This window comes from Telmatherina bonti, assembly GCF_933228915.1.
Source record: "Telmatherina bonti genome assembly, chromosome: 11".
NCBI classification, from domain to species: Eukaryota; Metazoa; Chordata; class Actinopteri; order Atheriniformes; family Telmatherinidae; genus Telmatherina; species Telmatherina bonti.
The window spans coordinates 14,775,309-14,796,876 of record NC_136629.1 but is presented as its reverse complement, the minus strand read 5'-3'; the positions used below and the strand labels follow the sequence as shown (position 1 = coordinate 14,796,876).

The 21,568-nt window shown below is 43.9% G+C and overlaps 1 protein-coding gene across 1 annotated transcript in view; it reads left to right on the top strand.

Moving 5' to 3' along the window:
* Positions 1-2,109: 2,109 nt before the first annotated feature.
* rims1a (regulating synaptic membrane exocytosis 1a) overlaps positions 2,110-21,568 on the top strand; it is a gene marked incomplete at both ends in the record, with an annotated part of 124,027 nt that continues 104,568 nt past the window's right edge. The window contains 2 exons of the mRNA XM_079248928.1: positions 2,110-2,270; positions 5,556-5,630. Coding sequence (XP_079105054.1) covers positions 2,110-2,270; positions 5,556-5,630 — 236 coding nt within the window. The remainder of the gene's footprint in view (positions 2,271-5,555; positions 5,631-21,568) is intronic.

Here is a 21,568-nt window from a genome sequence, read left to right as displayed (position 1 = left end):
ATTGCTGAGAAGATGAGCAGAGTGAACGGAAAGAGGGAAGGAATACAGAGAGAGAGAGAGAGAGAGAGAGGTTAGAAGGGAAGAGAAAAAAGGGGGATGCGCGTCATTCTAACACGCAACGCTTGGTGGTAGCGAGGAGGAGGGGTGGAGGAGAGTCCATACACTCTTACTGTAAAGGGTTTCACACCACAAATGGTTCTTTAGACTTTCATTCATTCTGTATTGTTACATCATTTAATTTCCATCCTCATCCATATCAAACGTGCATTTTATACATCTCACCACATATTTGAGCCTTTTATTTTTAATAATGATCAAATGGCAGTAAAGAAAATAACAACACCAAACGATTGTTTTTGTTTTCTTCAGATACACGTTGATGCTTAATAAGCAGCAGGAATATATATGGATACAGGAATGAATAGGCTAACAGCCACCCCTTTACTGACTTTACTTACTTTTCTTAAAGGTAAAGGGGTGGCTAATGGCCACCCCAGACGAGGTATAAGGTTTCTGGGAAATCTTAAAGGTAAAGGGGTGGCTAATGGCCACCCCAGACGAGGTATAAGGTTTCTGGGAAATCTTAAAGGTAAAGGGGTGGCTAATGGCCACCCCAGACAAGGCATAAGGTTTTTGGGGAATCTTAAAGGTAAAGACGGTGTCACTATCTTTGCTAAAATCTCCCACTTATTCTAAGCAGAACTCTTGCTACAGTGTTTAAAATCAACTGGAGGCTTTACAGAATTATTCTGAGACAGAACAATAATCAGGGAATTCAGCAGTCCAATCTAGAAGAAATAAATCTGTATTTTCCATTACTCCGAGGCAGGATTTTCACTATTTTGGCAATATCAGGGAGGCGGTTCTAACCTGTTGCATGTGAGTTAAAATAGTCCAAATGGACTCTGGGGTCCATGACGGTGATATTGGAAGCCAATATATCTTAATACATCTGGACTATATTTATCCGTGTTTGGAGAAAATCCATGAGTTGATCATTTGCAAGGGGCGAATGTGAAGGGTTGAACTGGGAAATAACTCACTCAAACACTTTTTCATTTTCAAATGAATACAGATTATTATAACAGTCAACTTTTACTGATAACGAATGAATGAATGAATGAATGAATGAATGAATGAACGAATGAATGAATGTCTTCATTCATTCTTGAAAAAATTAATCGATTCAGTTGATCAAACAGACTCAGATTAATAAAAACAAGCATCAGGATGGATAAAAGGAAAAATCCATAGATGAGTGTTTTGGTGTAATTTCACGGCTTGTTTTGGAGTAAGACCCACAATGCACCTGTTAGGGAACCTTTTATTTTCCATGTGTGCCGCGGATCGTCACGAGCGCGCATCTTAACGGTGAGTGGAGCCCCCATTCTCAAATGAGGGCTGCGCGCTCCCGCGGCACGAGAAGTGAGCGCGCTTGAGGGGCTGCGGTCCCATTGACGGTTCCGTCTCCCTGACAGCAGCATCAGCATCAGCGGCGGCGCTGGAAAACAAGAAGTTACCGCCTCGCCCCGCAGCCATAAAGCCAGCGCACCGTTACCAAACGGAGACCCCCGGACGCCTTCAGGGAGACCCCCCCTCCCCTCCCTTACCCACCCACCCCCTACCCACCACCCCCTCCCTCCCTCCTTTCTGCCTGGCCAGAAGGACGGAACCGAGATCCCCCTCCCGTGTGGCATCATCCCGACTGACCGCCGGAGATATGGGCTCCCCGTAAAACGGAGGTGGTGGAGGGGTGGGCGGTGGGAGGGGGGTGGGGGGAGAAGACAGCGGAGCAGCAAGAGGGAGGAGAGGCTGCAAACGGTAACCAGGAACCGAAGCGTTTCGGCCACAGACGCCGCTTCTTTTACTACTACAACCGCAGCTAGCAGCGCCGCTGCCGCCGCCGCCCTGGGTGCCCCCCGCCGCCGCCATGGGAACTCCGCATCAGTCGCTCCAACCGCTGCTTCATCTCCGGGCCATGTCGTGATCCGTGGTCACCGCCAGCGGGTTTTCTATCCGTGATCCCGACCGAGGCGAGAGGAGGAGGAGGAGGAGGAGGAGGAGGGAGGGAGGAGGAGAAGAGGAAGAAAGGTGGTGGTGACAGGGAAGATGTTCGCCTCGGTGGGGCCTCGGGGCGGCCCGCGCCCACCCGTCGCCCCGGCCATCCCGGAGCCGGACCTCAGCCATCTGACAGAGGACGAGAGGAAGATCATCATGGCTGTGCTGGCTCGGCAACGGGAGGAAGAGGCGAAGGAGGAGGCCATGTTAAAGTAAGAGAGGGAAAAGAGAAGGAATATGTGTGTGTTTGTGCGCGCGTGCACGTGTGTGTACGAGTGTGCGTGTGTGTGCCTGGGCTAATTCCACTCTGAAGAAGAAGTCCACCCACCTCAGATCTCTCTCTCAGGGATGAAATGCTCATCAGGACCTCTGCACTTCTACTGTATCTGACCAAGCACGCATGTGTGTGTGTGTGTGTGTGTGTGTGTGTGTGTGTGTGTGTGTGTGTGTTCCACAGCTGCAACCTCCACACAGAACTCACTGACTCACAGGCCCATACAGGCTCCAGCTCTATGTAGAAGGAAACATGCATAAAAGGGTTCAAATCCAGCTCAGCTCCAACGAGAGGCCCGTGACTTTTCAGGTCAGGTGTAGTCAAACTCACACACTCAGGAGGAATGAAGGGGTGTGTCACCGCAGCTCACCACTGGACAAACTATCACCTGTCACACACGCAACATGCCTCCAAGTAGTGTGTGTACGAAGTGAAGCCTGGCCCTGAGAACAGGAAAAGTAAAAAAAAAAACCAAAAAACGCACCCTGTTGGCTTTTATCTGTGCAGCATCCATCTCAACAGCTGCTGTTCTCAGCTCTGGGGTGCGGTTGAGCCTTTCCCAGCCTTATGCACTCTATGTAGGCCAGTACGCTTGCAACAGACATCACACAGGCTTTTATAGAAACAGTAGGCCTTAGCAGGGGAGGGAAAAAGGTGTCAGTGCACCTTATTCTAATGAAAAGCAGCTCATATCCACGTTGTGCATGCACCACACATATAGAGGGAAGAAAAAGTCTCCAGATTTATTTGTCTCTGCGACCGGTGCAGCAACTAGACCCTTTCTCCTCACTTTGGCTCCATGATCAGAAAACGCATCAAGTTAAAACAATGCCTTCCACACATTTTCTGCATGGTCTGCATGGAAGCTGCATGCATAGACGAGCAGATAGAGAGATAGAACGACCCACCTAAGCGAGGCGCTCCTCAAGCTCTACGTCCCTGTTCTATTTTAAGCCCTCTGTGCGGACTGATGGCCCAGCACTGGAACGGAAGATCGATTCATTGCATCTAAAGAAGGAAATGTCCAATATATAGCTCTGGCTCTAAGTGGCTATGCATCATTTTAAGTAATGTATTAAAGCGCTGTGGATTCAGTCATGCCATAGTGTAGCAGCTGCAAATAAGGCAGGCCGTCAGCACATACATGTCTTAACCTATATTGGCTTCTGCACTGTTTGTACTCATTGTTTAGCTGGAGATTGCCAGTATGTGTGGGGAGTGTGTATGATCACAAATGGATCTGCATTGAAAAGATGCACTAGTTGACTAATGCATGCATGCTGAGTGCACCAGGAGTAAGGTAGTGTGGGTTGTAATGCAGAGATAGAGAGAGGATACGCTCCACATATGTGAACAAATCTTCTGTACCTTTCTTTTAATTCCATTGCTACAACAGTGGAAAACTGAAACAAATAACAGGATAATCAGTCAGCGATACACTTCCCATCTTAACAGCTACAAATATTGAAAGAAAAATGTGTGCTTTTGTTGCGGTTGAGCCGGATAGTCTTCCTCTGTGAAACCAGAAACCAAGCGGTCAGCATTTATTACAGACAGTGGAGGGAGATTTTGTGGAATTAGAAACAATCTGAGTTATTTTCAGTTCATAGAGCATGAATTCTGTAAGAACTCACAAAGTATTAACGAGCACAGCCATCAGGAAACAATCACATTTACTGTCCATGTGTGGCCTGTTTGACCTAAACTATATGAATGCACAGCATCCATATCCGACACTGTTTCCCATGGTTATATTTGCTGATAAAGGGTGCATCAGGACTAAAGGTGAAGCAACAAAAATGCTCCAACACACAAAATGACACTCAGCACTGACTGTAGAGTAGTACTATTAGTTATAAAATGTTTCAGACATCAAACTTTAGAAAAAGTGGCCTTAATAAGTCTCTTCCTGCAACAAAGCCACTCGTGTAAGCCAAGGATGTTAAACCTGGTATAATTACCTAAACAGTTGCTACAGGAACTTTCCCGATTTCTAATGTGCCAAAAATGTCATAATGAGTGAGAGGGGGGTACCCACAGTGTTGACAATAAAAATAGACAGCGTGGGTGTTGGCAGGGAATTCTCTCTTGAGTTCCCTCTGTGATCAGACTGATCAGAGCCCGCTGCTCATGTTTATGGATGAGGTGGTTTTGAATCACGCTGTGAACGTGTCAGTGGACATATTGGAAGCATGGCATTGTTGTCCAGGGCCTGCTGTCATCTGAACCTAAAGGCATCCTGAGCGCTGCAACCAGGAACGTTTTTGTTGGTTTTGTTTGGATTGGAGGCTTCTGTTTTGTCATAAAACTGGATCCTGTGACAGTTCAGTGAGAGGGAACGTGATTCAAAGCAACCAGATGTAAACGCCAGGCTTCAGTACTGACGTTAGAAGAGACAGGATTGATCTTATGAGTCTGTGGAAGTTAACAACAGCAGGTTGAGGCTCTGCAGGATGATTAAACCTGTCTGAGCTCAGCCTGGATGTCTTGGATGAAAGAAGGGATGAATGGATAGCGGAAGGATGGGGAGAAAGGGGAGTGTGAGGAAGAAAAGATGAGTGAATGTGGGAAGTCGAGAATGCAAAGTTGGATGAAGGAGGGATGATGAATGATGAGGAAGAGTGAGGATGGATGACGGAAGGGAGCATGTGAGAGTGAAAAGTGAGAGAGAAAGGAAAGATGAAAAAATGTAGAAAGGTGAGGATGGATGACTGGATGAAGTAGGGAAGGATGGATGATGAATGGATGAATGACAGAGGAGGGGGGATCACTGATAAGGGAGGTGGAGGATAGATAAAAGAAAAGAGGTATAGAAAATGGATGGATGAATGGATGGATGGATGAGGAAGAGAATGTAAGTAGAGATGAATGGATGAGGAAGAATGAGGATTGATGAAGGAAAGAAGGATATTTGGGTTAGAGAGGAAGAAAAATGAATGAATTTGGGGAGGTGAGGATGGACGAATGATGAAGAAGGGATGGATGGATGACAGGGGTGATGGTGAAAGGATGAGGTAGGAATTATGAGGACAAGAAAGGGAGGGTGGAGCAGAGAGGATGAGGCAGATAGAACTGAGTGGGTGAAGCAGGAAGAAGATTTATCAGGTGATCAGAAGTGTGGCGGAGGCGTGGTCTCACACCCAAATGGAAGTTTTTTTTTTCTGTAACTGGGGATCCGAAACCATTAAGACACTGAGTTTGCTTCTCTAATCGTCTCTTTCAGAGAAGAAAAGCCCATCCAAGCAAGAACGGTGAACCTGGTTGGGCAGAAGAAACCTCCACAGCAAAATGACGTCCGGTGAGTCTGGTTGTTCAGCTTTAAGCTATCACCCAGTACAGCTATCACCCATTACAACTATCACCTACCACAGCTAGCACCTAGTTCAACTATCACCTAGTTCAACTATTACCTAGTACAGCTATCACTCAGTACAGCTATTACCCAGTACAGCTGTCACCCAGTACAGCTATCACCTAGTACAGCTATCACCCAGTACAGCTATCACCTAGTACAGCTATCACCCAGTACAGCTATCACCCAGTACAGCTATCACCCAGTACAGCTATCACCTAGTACAGCTATCACCCAATACAGCTATAACCTAGTACAACTATTACCCATTACGACTATCACCTAGTACAGCTATCACCCAGTACAGCTATCGCCTAGTACAGCTATCACCCATTACAACTATCACCTAGTACAGCAATCACCCAGTACAGCTATCACCTAGTACAGCTATCACCCAGAACAGCAATCACCCATTACAACTATCACCTAGTACAGCTATCACCCAGTACAGCTATCACCTAGTACAGCTATTACCCAGTACAGCTGTCACCCAGTACAGCTATCACCTAGTACAGCTATCACCCAGTACAGCTATCACCTAGTACAGCTATCACCCAGTACAGCTATCACCTAGTACAGCTATCACCTAGTACAGCTATCACCCAGTACAGCTATCACCTAGTACAGCTATCACCCAGTACAGCTATCACCCAGTACAGCTATCACCTAGTACAACTATTACCCATTACGACTATCACCTAGTACAGCTATCACCCAGTACAGCTATCGCCTAGTACAGCTATCACCCATTACAACTATCACCTAGTACAGCAATCACCCAGTACAGCTATCACCTAGTACAGCTATCACCCATTACAGCTATCACCTAGTACAGCTATCACCCAGAACAGCAATCACCCATTACAACTATCACCTAGTACAGCAATCACCCAGTACAGCTATCACCTAGTACAGCTATCACCCATTACAACTATCACCTAGTACAGCAATCACCCAGTACAGCTATCGCCTAGTACAGCTATCACCCATTACAGCAATCACCCATTACAACTATCACTCAGTACAGCAATCACCCAGTACAGCTATCACCTAGTTCAACTATAACCTAGTTCAACTATAACCCAGTACAACTATATTTCAGTACAACTATAATCCAGTACAATTATCATCCAGTACATGATGCACCTCTTTTAAATTGCGCGTATAAAAGTGAAATACCACAGCTGGCTAAACTGGAAAAGATCCCCTGAAAGCTGATCTTATTTACCTTCAGTGTGATTTAATATCCTGTTAAACACACTTACCGTATTCTAGGTTCTGTCTGTCATCTGTCAGTCGGCTCCTACATGGTCGCTGCTGTAGAGATGGACACTGTCAGTCTGTTTATTCTGGTCCTGGTGTTGTTGAGTCATTAAAGACTAGCTGATGTCATCCTCCCCCGTGAAGTCGCCGGTGTGAAGGCTTGATTCAGATGCTCTGCGTGTCTCACAGTTTGGGCGGCTTTCCTGCCAAGCTGCTCCAGGGACAACCTACTTCATTTTTTGTGTCTGTGACATTTTTCTTTTTAACTTCTTCTTGCATGTTTCAGGAATTTCACACAGAAAACTGATGAATGATGCACTTTGACTTTATTGATCCTATAGGACGATAGTTAAGTCCAATATTACCACTGTAAAAATGACACAGACGGCCCTTATATTTATGTTTGTCCCCCCCATGTAATTATTTAATTCGCTTCCATATCAGTGACAAGAAATGAGACACACTTTAATTCACTGTCTTCTATGATTGCAACTTTTATCAATACTACCCCAGGCTCCCCTGGATTTGCGCTAATAGAAAATTTAGCCAGAAACCTCCAGATCTTATGAGGAATGATGCTCTCATGCCATATAATATACAGTTTTATTGTTACTGGCATAGTCGTGGGTCTTTCACTGAAGTTTTCTTTGAGAACAACACTGTAATGTCTGTTTGCCTTTGGCTCCTAAATAGTGTTTGAGATTTTGGACTAGCAGTTTTAGGATTGATTAATGTTTCTCTGAAGATTCAGTAAGATTTGGGTTTAAAAAATATATTTTGTTAAATACAAGAAGTAATCTCTAAAAACCAATATGACAACATTCCCACAGATAGTGTGGCAGCTTAGTTCACTGTTTGTTCAAATAGTCCAATTTTTAAACATGGTAGGAAGTTGAGAGTTGGTAGCATGTTTAATGACAAGAGCAACATACCCTTAAGAGTAAAAAAAACAAAAAAATATGTTTTTGAATTAGCACCATGTATTCTGTGTAATACATGTGTAAACATGTCACATGGTGTAAGTAGTCCGGAGCAGGAGATTAAACAATTAAGGCCTCAATCACATCAGCCTTTTTGATTCGAATCCTAGTCCGTTTGCTCGGAAAGTCTGCTTTGTTTGGGGAAATGTGAATGCACCAAATGAATTCTGCAAAGAAGCAGACTTGGTCCACCTATGAACGCAGGTCTCGACCCATTTCAAGCAGACCAAATACAGGAAGTGCACGACAACAAAAATCACTTATTGCATTTGGCGTGGTATTGCATTGTGGGTAAATACATAGTGATCGCGTTAACAGTCCTCTGCCTTGTCTGTTGTTCATACTGTGGTCATTGTTGCAGTATATTTCTGCAGTATACTTGCAAAAGACAAAATAAAAAACCCAAAAGATCGATAGTTTCGTCTCCATGTTTGACTCTTCTTCACGTTTTCTTCTTTTCCTCTCTTTTGCTAAATACTAGTGCAGCGCCGTCTTTGGTGAAAATGGGGATATATTGTTCTAATGGTTTGGCGCGTTTGACCAAAACACGATCTCGGTCCAAATGGACACACACTCCTACAACTGACAGAGTCCCCAATCGGACCGAGTCTAGCGGACTATCCTGGTGTGAATGCACCCTAAGTGATCCACCCTTTCTTCATTCCTATAAGCATCTGTGCCAAATCAACAGCACCACACATTCACGCTGTCATATAAGTATCAGATGTAGACATAGTGAGATGTATGATTTATTAATGCTGTATGCTAAATAAGAATACACAAACAGATGAAGTCCTCTGTCTGTCTTCTGCATCTTTCCGTTTTCAGAGAACAGATACATTGTACGTAGACGGATGTTATGAACGGAGCAGTACCACAGATGCATGGGAGTATGTGGGCAGTGATGTTTGACAGGGGTGTGTCTTTTTCTGTATGTAAATGGAGCAGAGATGAGAATATACATGCTTTTTTTAAAAATTAAGTTTGTGTTCACAGTCTTCATTGTTAGCATAACTTCTCACAAACTTGCTTGCTAACCCATGCATTTGGTTAGCATGGGTGTCGTAGATGGTGTGTGAGGCCCCTAAACGAAGCCATTTATTTTCATATATTTACTTCATTTTTACAGCTGTTGACACTGTGACCTTGCATCCAGTCAAACTGCAGCTATTGAATGTGTAACATAAATTTTTGAGGACATGCACAGTAAACCTTAAGACAGCCATGAAATATGCCTCTGTAGTTCTAAATATATAAACTAAACACTTCTGTCCATCTGAGCTTTCCATCGAACACCATACCGAGATTGCCGGTGGTTAGAGTTTATTTTACTCTGAAATAATGCTTCCAATCTCTTCTCCAATTAGTAAGGATGGGATGCTTGATGGGTTGGTCAGGAGCTATTCTTTTTAATGGAACCGCTCAGTGATCATCTGTTCTTCACCACTGTGAGTGTATGAGTTTGTGTGGAGCCAGTTTATTTGATCAGCGGTTGTAAATGGAGACTTGAATTGCTGATGTTATTTGAAACAGATTCTGTCGTTTTCACCCTTTGATGTCAGGCTATTTGAGGACCTCCATCTCTGCTAGCTTACTCACACATTTGAAATGCAAGTTTCCATAGCTTTCTGTTTGCAGTGACTTCTGCAGCCAGTGATGTGTTTTTCTGCCACACAATGATCAAAGAATAAGTCTTGTATATGTTCTGTCTCTGTGCACCGCACAGTTCTTGCAGTTTATGTGTAGTTTGGCTCAGATTGAGGTGGAATTACAGAGTAAATCAACTGGAGCACATCTGCTTCTCTGAGAAATCTTATAAAATGGGTTCCATTTATACCATTAATTTGTGCTTCCCTGACCAGTATTTCCCACATTTCTCCAATGACAATGGACATTCCTGTGAATATTTCTGCTGCAGATTGATTAAACTAAGGTAGCGATATGTTCACAGCGGTATGTCTATATTTCTTTGTATTTGTTTATTATGTATGAGGATTTTTAAAGAATTTAAATTTTTAATCTGATAATTACAATAAACACATTAAAATATACACAAACCTAGCTTGCAGTCTGCCTTGTTGTGAGTACAAAGCTCTTTGTAGTTACCAGTAAGCATTGTGCAGCCTGAGTTCATTAATGTAGCTGCAGCACAATGCTAATGTCAGGATTTTGCACATGGTTTCATTAAAATCCCTGAATCTTTCTTTGTTACAAACTATAGCATGCAGCATGATAGTGACTGAAGTTAGCACAGTTTAGCTATTATTGTTAGCATTTTTTTTTTTACCATTGCCAGTCATTTTATTGCATATACTGCTTAAACTGACAATCTAAGCAAGCATACAAAGATGAAACATCTCACTTAGTGACTTTTTATGCCTATAGTTTTCATAAATGGAAGACAATTGTTTATTTATCAAGATAAACTGATCTTTATTTAAACAATTATGTGTGATATAGATGACATATACACTAGCTTTGCTAATGTAGCAGCAGTACAGTGTTCACGTCTGAATTAGCGTTTACAGAATGATTTTAATGTCATGTAAAATCACTGAGTCTTTCATTTTGGTAATTTCTTTGTCACAAATGTTAGCATACAGTATGTTCACTGGAAGCTAGCACTGTCTTTAGATTTTCTGTTTTTTCTTTTGTCAGTCCTTTTTGCTCTAGCTTTCAGAATGATTGCAGTCTATCTCTTGTAATTTCTTTCTATTTTAAACTACGGTAGTTTTACAATTGTAATGGCTTCAGACATTATATCAACCAGTAACTAGAAGAGAAATTTATTTTTGTTTATAGAAATCCCATTCACACTTAAGGACAACAATGTCATGTCATTTGGTGCTTTGATGTTTTAAAATTATGTTGCTGAAAATCTTAGTAAGTTTGTCTAACAGGAAATAACGGTGATAGTTTTAATTAAAAAGATGCATCCTGATAATTCTTTCTTTCCTTTAAACTGTAAGAGGACAACACTGAATGCTCACAGACACATAGTGGTTATTCAGAGAATTATTTTACCACCTGAAGGGAAAAAAGCAGGCAAACCTGCTGGTCATTTCCTGCCAAACATTTGTCAGGATGAGCAGCTTAGCAGAGACAGAAACAGATCTCTTGTGAGTTGTCGATGTAGCTCTTGGCAATCTGAAAGTACTTTGAAAGAACACAGCTTGCTTTAAACTTCACCCTTGTGTACTTTTTGAGTTAATCTCTTGAGGGTTTTAAAGTTTTAATGTAGAAGTTTCTCAGTCTGTAGGGGAACATGCATTGCTTTAGCTGTAGTTAATCACTGTGCAGGCGTTGAAATTATGGATTTCAAATGACTGATTGCAATGTGTTATTAATGACCATATTCATTTTGAATGAACCTTATTCCCTTCCCTTTGTAATTTAAAGACATTATGATACAATATAGCCTTTGCTATAATCAGAATACTGTAAAATGTTAATATATTTGTTATAAATGTTATGTATATAATTACATTTGAGCATGATGGAAATAAACACCACAGTTATCATAATATAGTATATAACCAGTTATTTTTAAGAAACACTGACATGATATTTTTCTCTTAAGAATAAATGGGCAATTTAATTAATTTTTTTTCATCAATCAAGTCTGCATTTACATTTTCCTTCCCTCCTCCCTCTCTTTTAAGCTTCTGTAGAAGCAACATGGGTGTACTACAGAGTATGGATGTTTACACCTCACATCGACAAATGTGATTGGCCAGGTGTCCCCTGATAGCAGGATGCCATGGCAATGGCCCAGCGGCCCCGTAGTAACCTTAGTCAGTCTTGGGATTGGCGAGGAGTCATTTCCTCACTTCCTTCAGGGATTGGCTGCTATCCTGGTCTTCCCACGAGTCTCTGCTCCAGCTGGGATCTGGAAGGGACTAGACACACTCGCACTTACACTTCTGTATGTTGAAGAGGGTTCCATCTTTAGCTACTGGGGAAGACACATACCAAGAATTACGCAGTTTGAGATGATTATGACTAGGTTTCCTTGTATGATTCAACAGAAAAGAAAAGCAGTGATATGATCTGATGTTATGTCCTAATTGCAGACTTGGAGATATGTGACTTTTTTATTTTCATAATTTTTGACATTGTTAATTATTTTTAATACTGTTTACAATTACTGGCGACATTATTAAGTCCACTATGCTGGTACCGTTGGAACCCTTTTCTTTCAAAACTGCAATTTTCCTTGGTTTCATAGATTCAACAAGTTGTTGGAAACATTACTCAGAGATTTTGCTCCATATTGACATGATCGCATCACACAGTTGCTTCGGATTTTTCAGCAGCACATCCATGATGAGAATCTCCTGTTCTACCACTCCCCAAAGCTGCTCTGTTGGACTGAGATCTGGTGACAGATCTGGTGGAGGCCGTTGAAGTTTGGTGAAGTCATTGTCATGTTGAAGAAAGCAGTTGGAGATGATGTGAGCTTTGTGACATGATGCATCATCCTGCTGGAAGTATCCATCAGAAGATGCTACACTGTGCTCATAAAGGGATGAACATGGTCGGGCAGGCTGTAGGGTTTAACCACACCAGGCAATATTTTTTCTATCCTCTGTTGTCTAAATTCTGTGTCTGTGTGAATTGTTGCCTCAGTTTCCTGTTCTTAGCTGACAGTCAGCTAGTGTGGTCTTCTGCTGCCCATCAGCCTCAGAGTAGGGCATGTTATGTATTCAGAGATGCTATTCTGCCTCCTCCGGTTGGAATCAGTGTTTATTCGACTTTCTGCTGCCTTTCTATCATCTCCAACCAGTCTGCCCATTACCCTCTGACCTCAGACATTAACAAGACATTGTGGTCCAGACATTCGCTGCTCACTGGATATCTAGAGATGTTGTGTGTGAAAATCCCAGTAAATTGGTAGTTTTTGAAATACTTTAATGAACCCATATGAAAACAAGCAACTGAACAAGTAAAGTGGCCAGTGAGTTTAACTGGAAACATATATTTGACTGGGTTTAATAAGTTCATAAGAAGTATCTGTGCTAATTATCAACACAGATGCAAACAAAAAGTTTGACAAGTATCAAAGATTGGGTTACCCGGCTCACATTTTTTATAATGGTTTTGTTCTCGCTGGTCTGGTCCCCGCCACTCCCACCCCAACTCCCTTCAGTCAGTATGCTCTGCCCTGCATACGCAGCAGCACCTCAGTTGCTTTGTTTGCAATGTACAGCTGCAAGCAACTATCTTGTAAAATCTGAGAATGTGTCAAACATTTCTGTGCTGAGAGTAAATTACTTTTAAAGTTGCAACATGACTGATTTTTTTCTTACCATCAAATCATAGCTTGATCATGTTTGTGATTATGAAGCAGCCTGTGTCTTAGTGCCTACATGCAGACATGTAGGTACAAACACCTAATATCCTCACAAGTTTGTTAATTATTGACTAATTTTCAAATTGTTTGGTTTAGGACATATTTTTATCAACATACAATGGGATTCTATTTTCTGATATTTTCATTCTGTTTGATAATGCATTGGTAAAAATAAAACTAATTATTTTGGCTCTGTCTTCAAACCAACATTATATGCTACATGTTTAACATCATCCTGATGAAGCCAGATAGCGGAATAAGTTTGAGTAACAAGCAGTCTTGTGACATTTTGAATTTTCATTATGTTAAGACAAAAAAAAGCTGTTCTCTAAAAGTATTTGTTGTGAACGGCTGCAGTTTAGGGTTCATGCAAAACACCCGCCGTTATGCTTTTCTCATGGCTGGAATAAACTTAACTGCCTAGTATAGAAAAAAAAGAAATACATTTCTTGTGTTTCTTGCTACAAATTGAGTCTCTTCTTTTCGGGTGGTCCCACCCAGAAAAACTTTTATGGTGTTGGTCTCGTTTGCAGACATGAAAGGAGTTTTAGTGAAAATGAAGAAAATGGTCCAAAAGACATAATTTGAATTTAGAAAAAAGATTAATGTGTATGCTTTAATCTTTTTCAGTGTTTTTTTTTGGAAAAAAACCCCAAACAAATTGAAGCCAAATTGATAATAAAGCAAATAACTATTTAAAGGTGGAGTATGTAAAATTTTCAATATTTTCAAAATAAATTAACTAATAAAATAACTACAATCATAACTAGATAGTTTTTTTGAACATATAGGTTCCAGTCTGTCCATATTTCATGCATTATTAAATTACAAGTTGAATTAATACGGAAGCGTAGAGCTGTCATCCTCATAAAAAAAAGTTTGGGCCTTATTATGTTATAACGTGATAGTTTTATTTTAAAAACGTGAAACGTATCACGTTATAACGTGATAGTTTTATTTTAAAAACGTGAAACGTATCACGTTATAACGTGATAGTTTATTGTAAAAACGTGAAACATATCACGTTATAATGTGATAAGTTTATTGTAAAAACGTGAAACATATCATGTATCTGAAAACGGGAACTTGGTAATTTTTGACTTTAGATGAAGAAATTGTGTGCGGGGTGGATAGGAGATCATAAATGGCTCATACAGGACTTAATAGAGTTTTTCTACATACTTGGGTTGAGACATTGTGAAATTATGGTGCTTTGGAACACTTTCGATCCATTGTAATAAATATGCGTAGTTTAAGGACAGTTTTAAAAGGCATGGGTCTGTACATGGGTCTCTCCCTGAGCCGTCACCTTATCGTGGTGGAGGGGTTTGTGCGTCCCGAAGATCCTAGCAGCTATGTTGTCGGGGGCTTTATGCCCCTGGTAGGGTCACCCATGGCAAACAGGTGTCTAGGGGAGGGACCAGACCAAGCACGGCTCATAGACCCCTATGATGACGACTAACCTGGGCATGAATGTTCCCTTGCCCGGACGCGGGTTACCGGGACCCCCCTCTGGAGCCAGGCATGGAAGCGGGGTACGAGAGCGAGCGTCTGGTGGCCGGGCCTTCGCCCATGGGGCCCGGTCGGGCTTAGCCCGAAAGGGTTACATGGGCCCCACCTCCCGTGGGCTCACCATCTGCGGGAGGAGCCGTAGGGGTCGGGTGCAATGTGAGCTGGGCGGCAGCAAGGGGCGGGGACCCTGGCGGTCCGATCCCCGGCTGCAGAAGCTGGCTCTAGGGACGTGGAACGTCACCTCTCTGGTGGGGAAGGAGCCTGAGCTTGTGCGCGAGGTTGAGCGGTTCCGACTAGATATAGTTGGACTCACCTCGACGCATGGCTTGGGCTCTGGAACCAGTACCCTCGAGAGGGGCTGGACCTTCTTCCACTCTGGAGTTGCTCATGGTGAGAGGCGCCGAGCAGGTGTGGGCATTCTCATCAGCCCCCAGCTTGGTGCCTGCACGTTGGGGTTTACCCCGGTGGATGAAAGGGTAGTTTCCCTCCGCCTCCGGGTGGGGGGACGGGTCCTGACTGTTGTCTGTGCTTATGCACCGAACAGCAGTTCAGAGTACCCACCCTTTCTGGAGTCCTTGGAGGGAGTGCTGGAGGGTGCTCCTTCTGGGGACTCCATTGTTCTGCTGGGGGACTTCAATGCTCACGTGGGCAATGACAGTGAGACCTGGAGGGGAGTGATTGGGAGGCATGGTCCCCCCCCTCTGAACCCAAATGGTGTTTTGTTATTGGACTTCTGTGCTCGTCATGGATTGTCTATAACGAACACCATGTTCCAGCATAAGAGTGTCCATATGTACACCTGGCATCAGGATTCCCTGGGCCGCAGTTCAATGATCGACTTTGTAGTCGTATCGTCGGACCTGCGGCCACATGCCTTGGACACTCGGGTGAAGAGGGGGGCGGAGCTGTCAACTGATCACCACCTGGTGGTGAGTTGGCTCAGATGGTGGGGGAGGAAGCCGGTCAGAGCTGGCAGGCCCAAACGTGTTGTGAGGGTCTGCTGGGAACGTCTGGCTGAGTCCCCTGTCAGAGCGAGCTTCAACTCCCACCTTCAGCAGAGCTTCGAACATGTCCCGAGTGAGGCGGGGGACATTGAGTCCGAATGGGCTGTGTTCCGTGCCTCTATTGCTGAGGCGGCCAGCCGGAGCTGTGGCTGTAAGGTAGTTGGTGCCTGTCGTGGCGGTAATCCCAGGACTCGTTGGTGGACACCAGCAGTGAGGGATGCCGTCAAGCTGAAGAAGGAGTCCTATCGAGCCTTCTTGGCCTGTGGGACTCTGGAGGCAGCTGATGGGTACCGGCGGGCTAAGCGGCATGCGGCTTCGGCTGTTGCCGAGGCAAAAATTCGGGCATGGGAGGAGTTCGGCGAGGCCATGGAGAAAGACTTCCGGACGGCTTCGAGGAGATTCTGGTCCACCATCCGGCGGCTCAGGAGGGGGAAGCAGTGCTCCATCAATACTGTGTACAGTGGAGGTGGGGAGCTGCTGACCTCAACTCGGGACGTTGTGGGTCGGTGGAGGGAATACTTCGAAGACCTCCTCAATCCTACCAACACGTCTTCCCATGAGGGAGCAGAGCTGGTGGACTCAGGGGTGGACTCTCCTATCTCTGGGGCTGAAGTCGCTGAGGTGGTCAAAAAGCTCCTTGGCGGCAAGGCCCCGGGGGTGGATGAGATCCGCCCGGAGTTCCTTAAGGCTCTGGATGCTGTGGGGCTGTCCTGGCTGACACGCCTCTGCAGCATCGCGTGGACATCGGGGGCAGTACCGCTGGATTGGCAGACTGGGGTGGTGGTCCCCCTTTTTAAGAAGGGGGACCGGAGGGTGTGTTCCAATTACAGGGGAATCACACTCCTCAGCCTCACTGGTAAGGTCTATTCAGGGGTCCTGGAGAGGAGGGTCCGCCGGATAGTCGAATCCCGGATTGAGGAGGAGCAGTGTGGTTTTCGTCCTGGTCACGGAACAGTGGACCAGCTCTATACCCTCTCTGGGGTCCTGGAGGGGGCATGGGAGTTTGCCCAACCAGTCTACATGTGCTTTGTGGACCTGGAGAAGGCATTCGACCGTGTCCCCTGGGGGCTCCTGTGGGGGGTACTCCGGGAGTATGGGGTACCGGACCCCCTTGTACGAGCTGTCCGGTCCCTGTACGACAGGTGTCAGAGCTTGGTCCGCATTGCCGGTAGTAAGTCGGATCCGTTTCCGGTGAGGGTTGGACTCCGCCAAGGCTGCCCTTTATTACCGATTCTGTTCATAACTTATATGGACAGAATTTCTAGGCGCAGCCGAGGTGTTGAGGGGATCCGACTTGGTGGCCTCAGGATTGGGTCCCTGCTTTTTGCGGATGACGTGGTCCTGTTGGCTTCATCTGGTCGTGATCTCCAGCTCTCGCTTGAGCGATTCGCGGCCGAGTGTGAAGCGGCTGGGATGAGAATCAGCACCTCAAAATCTGAGACCATGGTCCTCAGCCGGAATAGGGTGGATTGCCCTCTCCGGGTCGGGGGTCAGGTCCTGCCTCAAGTGGAGGAGTTTAAATATCTCGGGGTCTTGTTCACGAGTGAGGGAAGGATGGAGCGCGAGATCGACAGACGGATCGGTGCGGCGTCTGCAGTAATGCGGACTCTGTGCCGGTCTGTCGTGGTGAAGAAGGAGCTGAGCCAGAAGGTGAAGCTCTCGATTTACCAGTCGATCTACGTTCCTACCCTCACCTATGGTCAAGAGCTGTGGGTCGTGACCGAAAGAACGAGATCTCGTATACAGGCGGCTGAAATGAGTTTCCTCCGCAGGGTGGCCGGCCTCTCCCTTAGAGATAGGGTGAGGAGCTCGGTCATCCGGGAGAGGCTCAGAGTAGAGCCGCTGCTCCTTCGCATCGAGAGGAACCAGTTGAGGTGGCTCGGTCATCTGGTCAGGATGCCTCCTGGACGCCTCCCTGGTGAGGTGTTCCAGGCACGTCCCTCTGGGAGGAGCCCCCGGGGAAGACCCAGGACACGCTGGAGGGATTACATCTCTCGGCTGGCCTGGGAACGCCTCGGGATCCCCCCCGCAGAGTTGGCAAATGTGGCTGGGGAGAGGGAAGTCTGGGCTTCCCTGCTTAGGCTGCTGCCCCCGCGACCCGACCCCGGATAAGCGGCAGAAGATGGATGGATGGATGGATGGGTCTGTACAGAAGGAAAAATGAGTCCAATCCCGATGACGTGGCATCATTTCTAATTGAAACTTGAGCGGCACGAGAATCGCTATGAATGCAAACATCATCGGTGCATCCAAGTGCCATCTATCTATCCCTCTTCTACTGCTTATCGGGGGTCTGATCGCGGGGGCAGCAGCCTAAGCAGCGAAGCCCAGACTTCCCTCTCCCCAGCCACATTAGCCTACTCTGTGGGGGGGTCCCAAGGCGCTCCCGCGCCAGCTGAGAGATGTAATCCCGCCAGCGTTCAAGTGGTTATACATTTTTACAATATCACGTTATAACATAATAAGACCCAAACTTTTTTTTTATGAGGATGACAGCTCTACGCTTCCATTAATTAATGACAAATGACAAAAGGTTGTTTTTTTTTTTTTTTTTTTACTGGTAGGCAAACATTTAAGAAGGGTCTTTGTCATTAATTAAAGTTGTAATTTAATAACACATCAAATATGGACAGACTGGAACCTACATGTTTAAAAAACTATCTAATTATGATTGTAGTTATTTTTTTAGTTAATTTATTTTGAAAATATTGAAAATCCAACTCCATCTTTACGGAAGTGCCTTTTGCTAAACACGTGTTGTGTGGACAGCATTTACATTGGAAATAATATATTAGCTTGTTATTATATCTAATATCTAGTCCTCTTTGTAATACTTCGCCAGGATCCATCTGCTCATTTGGGGTATTGTAAAATTGTAACATTGTAAAAGACAATTTATCGATTAGTCGTGCAATCTTTTAATATTTTCAGTTTGTTAACCAGGTCAAACATAAAATTTCTTTTGCTACATCAAGTTCACACAACAAATTCTACAAAGTGATAAAGTCCCGTGACGGTCCACACCACATGATATTTTTATGTTTTTGTACAGGTGTGAAAAATGTCTGTGGTGGGAGGTCACATGTCAAAAGTTTTGACCAGTCTGGACCCGAATTGCCAATTCCTCGATAAAGGAAGTTTATTGGTTATCCTAAAAGTTGTTAGAGGTCACTGAATGATGTCATAAAGTACAATAGGTTCCATCATAGGCCATGGGAATAAATTCATGATGAACCCAAAAGGAGAGAAAAAGTTGTCTGAGGGACAAAAGTAAGTTAAATGACCAGGAGGGTGAACATCTGCTCTGACCACAGATACATGAGGGTTGGGCTGCCTGAAAGGGTTGTAGAAAAGGGGAATCTACGCTTCTTTGAGAAGAGTAAGAACACTTACATGCTTTCACATCACTCTCACACACCAGAAGCAGTTTGTGTTCTTACAAAAGAGTAGCCATAGTCTGAAAGTTGGTGACCTGGGACTTAACCTCCAACATACCTGACTGATCTCTATCATGCATGTTAAGCTGTCATGAAGACAAGGTTGTCTTTGTTATCATTAAAGTGTCACATACAACTTTCCAACCTTAAACCTCGATGCTTCTGAGTTATTTTGATGGCATACTGATATTTATGGTGTACAATCCAGAAGATATTGTTGCTCTGCAACATCCTGAAGCCGAGAAACCACATTTCACAAGTTTGTGTTAAAACCCAGAACATGGCTTTACACGGCATCCTGACACACAGCAGCAACTCTATGTCAACACACGCATCATAGCTGATTCATTAAAGAAGCATGAGGAGATTATGAAAGGAAGAGAGAAAAACAAAGAGAGAAATGCACAGAGCAAATGAAAAGACAAGAATCAACACGAGACTGACTTTTACCGTCTGAAGAGAGCTCAGAGTAGAAACAGGATGCGAGACAGATGCTGAATCAGTCACTGTGACGGAGCGCCAAAGTTTGAAAATCTGCCAAAGTTTAGGAGCGGGGTTGTAATGTTAAACTATGGAACAAGTAGCTCCAGTAAGGGTTCTGCTTTCAATCATGGACCTTCAAATGAGGCAAAATTAAAGCAAACCTCTGTCACTTAAGTGGCATGAAAATTCTGTTTTTGTTCCAGAATCAGAAAGTAATTATGCTTTGACATAGAATTAATTATTTCTAGTGTCATCTTTACGTTCACTATTTTACAGGTTGGTCAGATGAAAAATATAAAAACATTAGGATTAAACTTTGTTGTTTTCTGGTTGGCCTTGGATTGTAACATGACTTGGTAAGTGTTAGAAAAGGGTCAGGGCTAAAGTTTAAATACATCCTCTTTAGAATAAAATGGACACCATCATCAAAACCATGTTTTACTTTCTAATTCAACTGCTCTCATGACCATTGTAGGTCCCTTAATGTTGGATTGTAATGCTGTATCTGCTTACATGCTCATACTCCACATGGGCATGCTTTGGCAAGGAGGACAGTCTTATAAATCATGTTAATCATAGTGATTGAGGACTGACTGTTAAACAGCCAGTTTGCCTCAGATCTTAGACATTTGTTTGCAATGTCCAACATTTCTTTGCTTTGTGAAAGCTCAACTTAAAATCTTATACTATGGGTTAGGCTTTAAACAGTGGGATAATATTCTCCATTAGGTGTGGATTAAAAAATGATTAACATTTCTTGTGATTACTCCAAACCCCATAAAGAAATGTTTACAGAGTGTGAGAAGTGACTAAGAAATTGTGGCTGCTTACAGAAATTATGCAGGGGTCAAACTGGCACAAATCCCATCCAGCGACACAGTGAAACTATTTCTTTTTGGCTGTATTTTCTATCACATGAAATTACATTTAGATAATCGAGTGTATATCATTATTAATGGGATGGATCTGGGAATAAATTTAGAATTTAAAGAGCAGCAGTGATGAAAATCATCACTAAGTGGTAATTATTGTGTGAATATGCAATACCTACGTAAATCTGATATGTTTGTATGGAAGTATATGTGGGCTTGTGTGTGTGTGTGTGTGTATATAATGTGTATGAGTGTTTGTGCTGCCTGGCTGTGTATGGCATTGCCAGGCCATATGGAGTACTGTCTAGGGAGCACACTACCCACTTAGCTCTGCTGTTGGCTCTGGTGCTCTCTCCATCTGTCCCTACTTTCTCTCTCTCATCCCTTCCCCCATCACATTCCTTTCCCTTTCACTTCTTATCTTTTTTTCTGTCTGTGTCTTAAAAGCTGGGTTTCATATTACTCTGCCTTTTTCACTCTTCAAAAGTCTGGTTTCTGATTTTTGCTTGATTGTATTTGTGTGTTAGCAATGCCATGTGAGATAAAGCAAGGCATCTCATCATTCTTGTACTCATACTTCCTTTCTAATTTGAGATGGAGCCATTGACCAAGACCACAGAGATAGAGACCTTCCCAAAGGCCTCAGCCTGCTGGGTATCCATATATTCAAAAACCAGTTAGGCGCGCCCAGTCAATATTAACTTCTAGTAATTTTGGGGGATCTATTCAAATTGTAGGTCCCAACCTCCCCCCACGCTCCAGATGATATGCAGGGCAAGTTCAATCAGACTCTTGAAGCTTTTGTAAAGTCAAGGCTGACTCAATAATACTGTGTCCTATACTGGCTTTTTAATCATCACATGTACACAAACACAACTGCCAGTAAATGTCGGCATCAAGACCGAGCAGCAACACTACACACAGTCTCGTCAGATATAAAGGGGGTAGTGACATCTAGTGGCATAAGTTACAAATGGCAA